This window comes from Otolemur garnettii, unplaced genomic scaffold, assembly GCF_000181295.1.
Source record: "Otolemur garnettii isolate 467f Iridium unplaced genomic scaffold, OtoGar3 scaffold00127, whole genome shotgun sequence".
NCBI lineage: Eukaryota > Metazoa > Chordata > Mammalia > Primates > Galagidae > Otolemur > Otolemur garnettii.
The window spans coordinates 4,204,571-4,205,915 of NW_003852522.1; the positions used below are offsets into that span (position 1 = coordinate 4,204,571).

A 1,345-nucleotide genomic window follows, 5' to 3' on the forward strand; every position below is an offset into this window, starting at 1 on the left:
TATGTGGCTGGTGCCTTAGCCACTTGAACCACAGGCGCTGAGCCAACTGGATATTTTCTAATTATTTTGGAAATTATGACTGTCTCCAGTTCCTTGATTCACATTAGCATTTCAAAGGCTCTGCTAAGTCCTGCAGTAAAGAATCTTGATTCACCCAGCAATGCAAACGTGTTTGACCATAGAGCATCCTTTTTCCAGTATACCTGGTATGATCACCAGTGTTCCAAGGACCATGGCTTAGGAAGACAGTTATAATGACTGGGTTATCTGAGCAGCATAAATCGATCTGAAATTTAATTTAGGAAGAGTCTGAAGGTGACACCTTCTATGCAAGGACCTAGAAAGTCTCAGTAGGCATTCTGCCACAATTTGGCTATTAACTTGCCTGTGTGTTTCCAGGTGAGTGGGGTTGCTTTTCCCTAAGACATCAATGCTCATATGTTACTGTGGGCCGCATGGGAAAACAGAGAGGGAGGCTATTATGGGTGGATCTATGTTATAATGGCGGCTATGGAAATGTTCGGGGTGTACGAATGTGTGTGAGAGAATGAATTCCTGTCTTGGGGAAGGGCTTAAATCCCACAATTTCTTGCCAGGTCCCTTATCCCTCTGTACCTCAGTCTTAACATCTGTGAAATGGGGCTTCTGGAGGAAAGGGCTTGAGACCACCTGCAACAGGCATTGAGCAGGTCATCTAGCACCTGCCAGGATCTGTTATTTCCCTGGGGACCCTTTTTTTCTCCTAGCAAGAGCAAGGTGAGCCACCCACTGGGTTCCTGCTCTCTGATCCCAGTCTTTCTTTTTTTTTTTTTTTTTTTTAGAGACAGTCTCACTTTGTTGCCCTTGGCCAAGTGCTGTGGTGTCACAGCTCACAGCAACCTTCAGCCCTTGGGCTTAGACAATTCTCTTGCCTCAGCCTCCCAAATAGCTGGGACTACAGGCGCCCGCCCCAGTGCCTGGTTTTTTTTTTTGTTGTTGCAGTTTGGCCGGGGCCAGGTTTGAACCCATCACTCTCGGTATATGGGGCTGGCGCCCTACTCACTGAGCCACAGACACCACCCTGATCCCAGTCTTTCTGCAGACTCTCTTCCAGAGCCCAGAAGAGGGCTGGCAGCTGTATACTTCGGCCCAGGCCCCCGACGGGAAATGCATCTGCACAGCTGTAATTCCTGCGCAGAGTACCTGCTCCCGTGATGGTAGGAGTCGGGAGCTTCGACAACTGATGGAGAAGGTAAGTGGGGTGGGAGGCATGAAAATCTCTCAATTCCAGGGGGAGGGCTGACCCCATGTGAATTATCCAGAGCTGGCTGATAACCTGCTTCCTGCCAGGTAGATACTTTATCCA

General features: G+C 48.8%; 1 protein-coding gene across 1 annotated transcript in view; it reads left to right on the plus strand.

The window, feature by feature from the left end:
- Positions 1-1,345, plus strand: part of OLFM2 (olfactomedin 2) — a 59,239-nt gene that overhangs the window by 50,468 nt on the left and 7,426 nt on the right. The window contains exon 2 of the mRNA XM_012810244.1: positions 1,082-1,231. Coding sequence (XP_012665698.1) covers positions 1,082-1,231 — 150 coding nt within the window. The remainder of the gene's footprint in view (positions 1-1,081; positions 1,232-1,345) is intronic.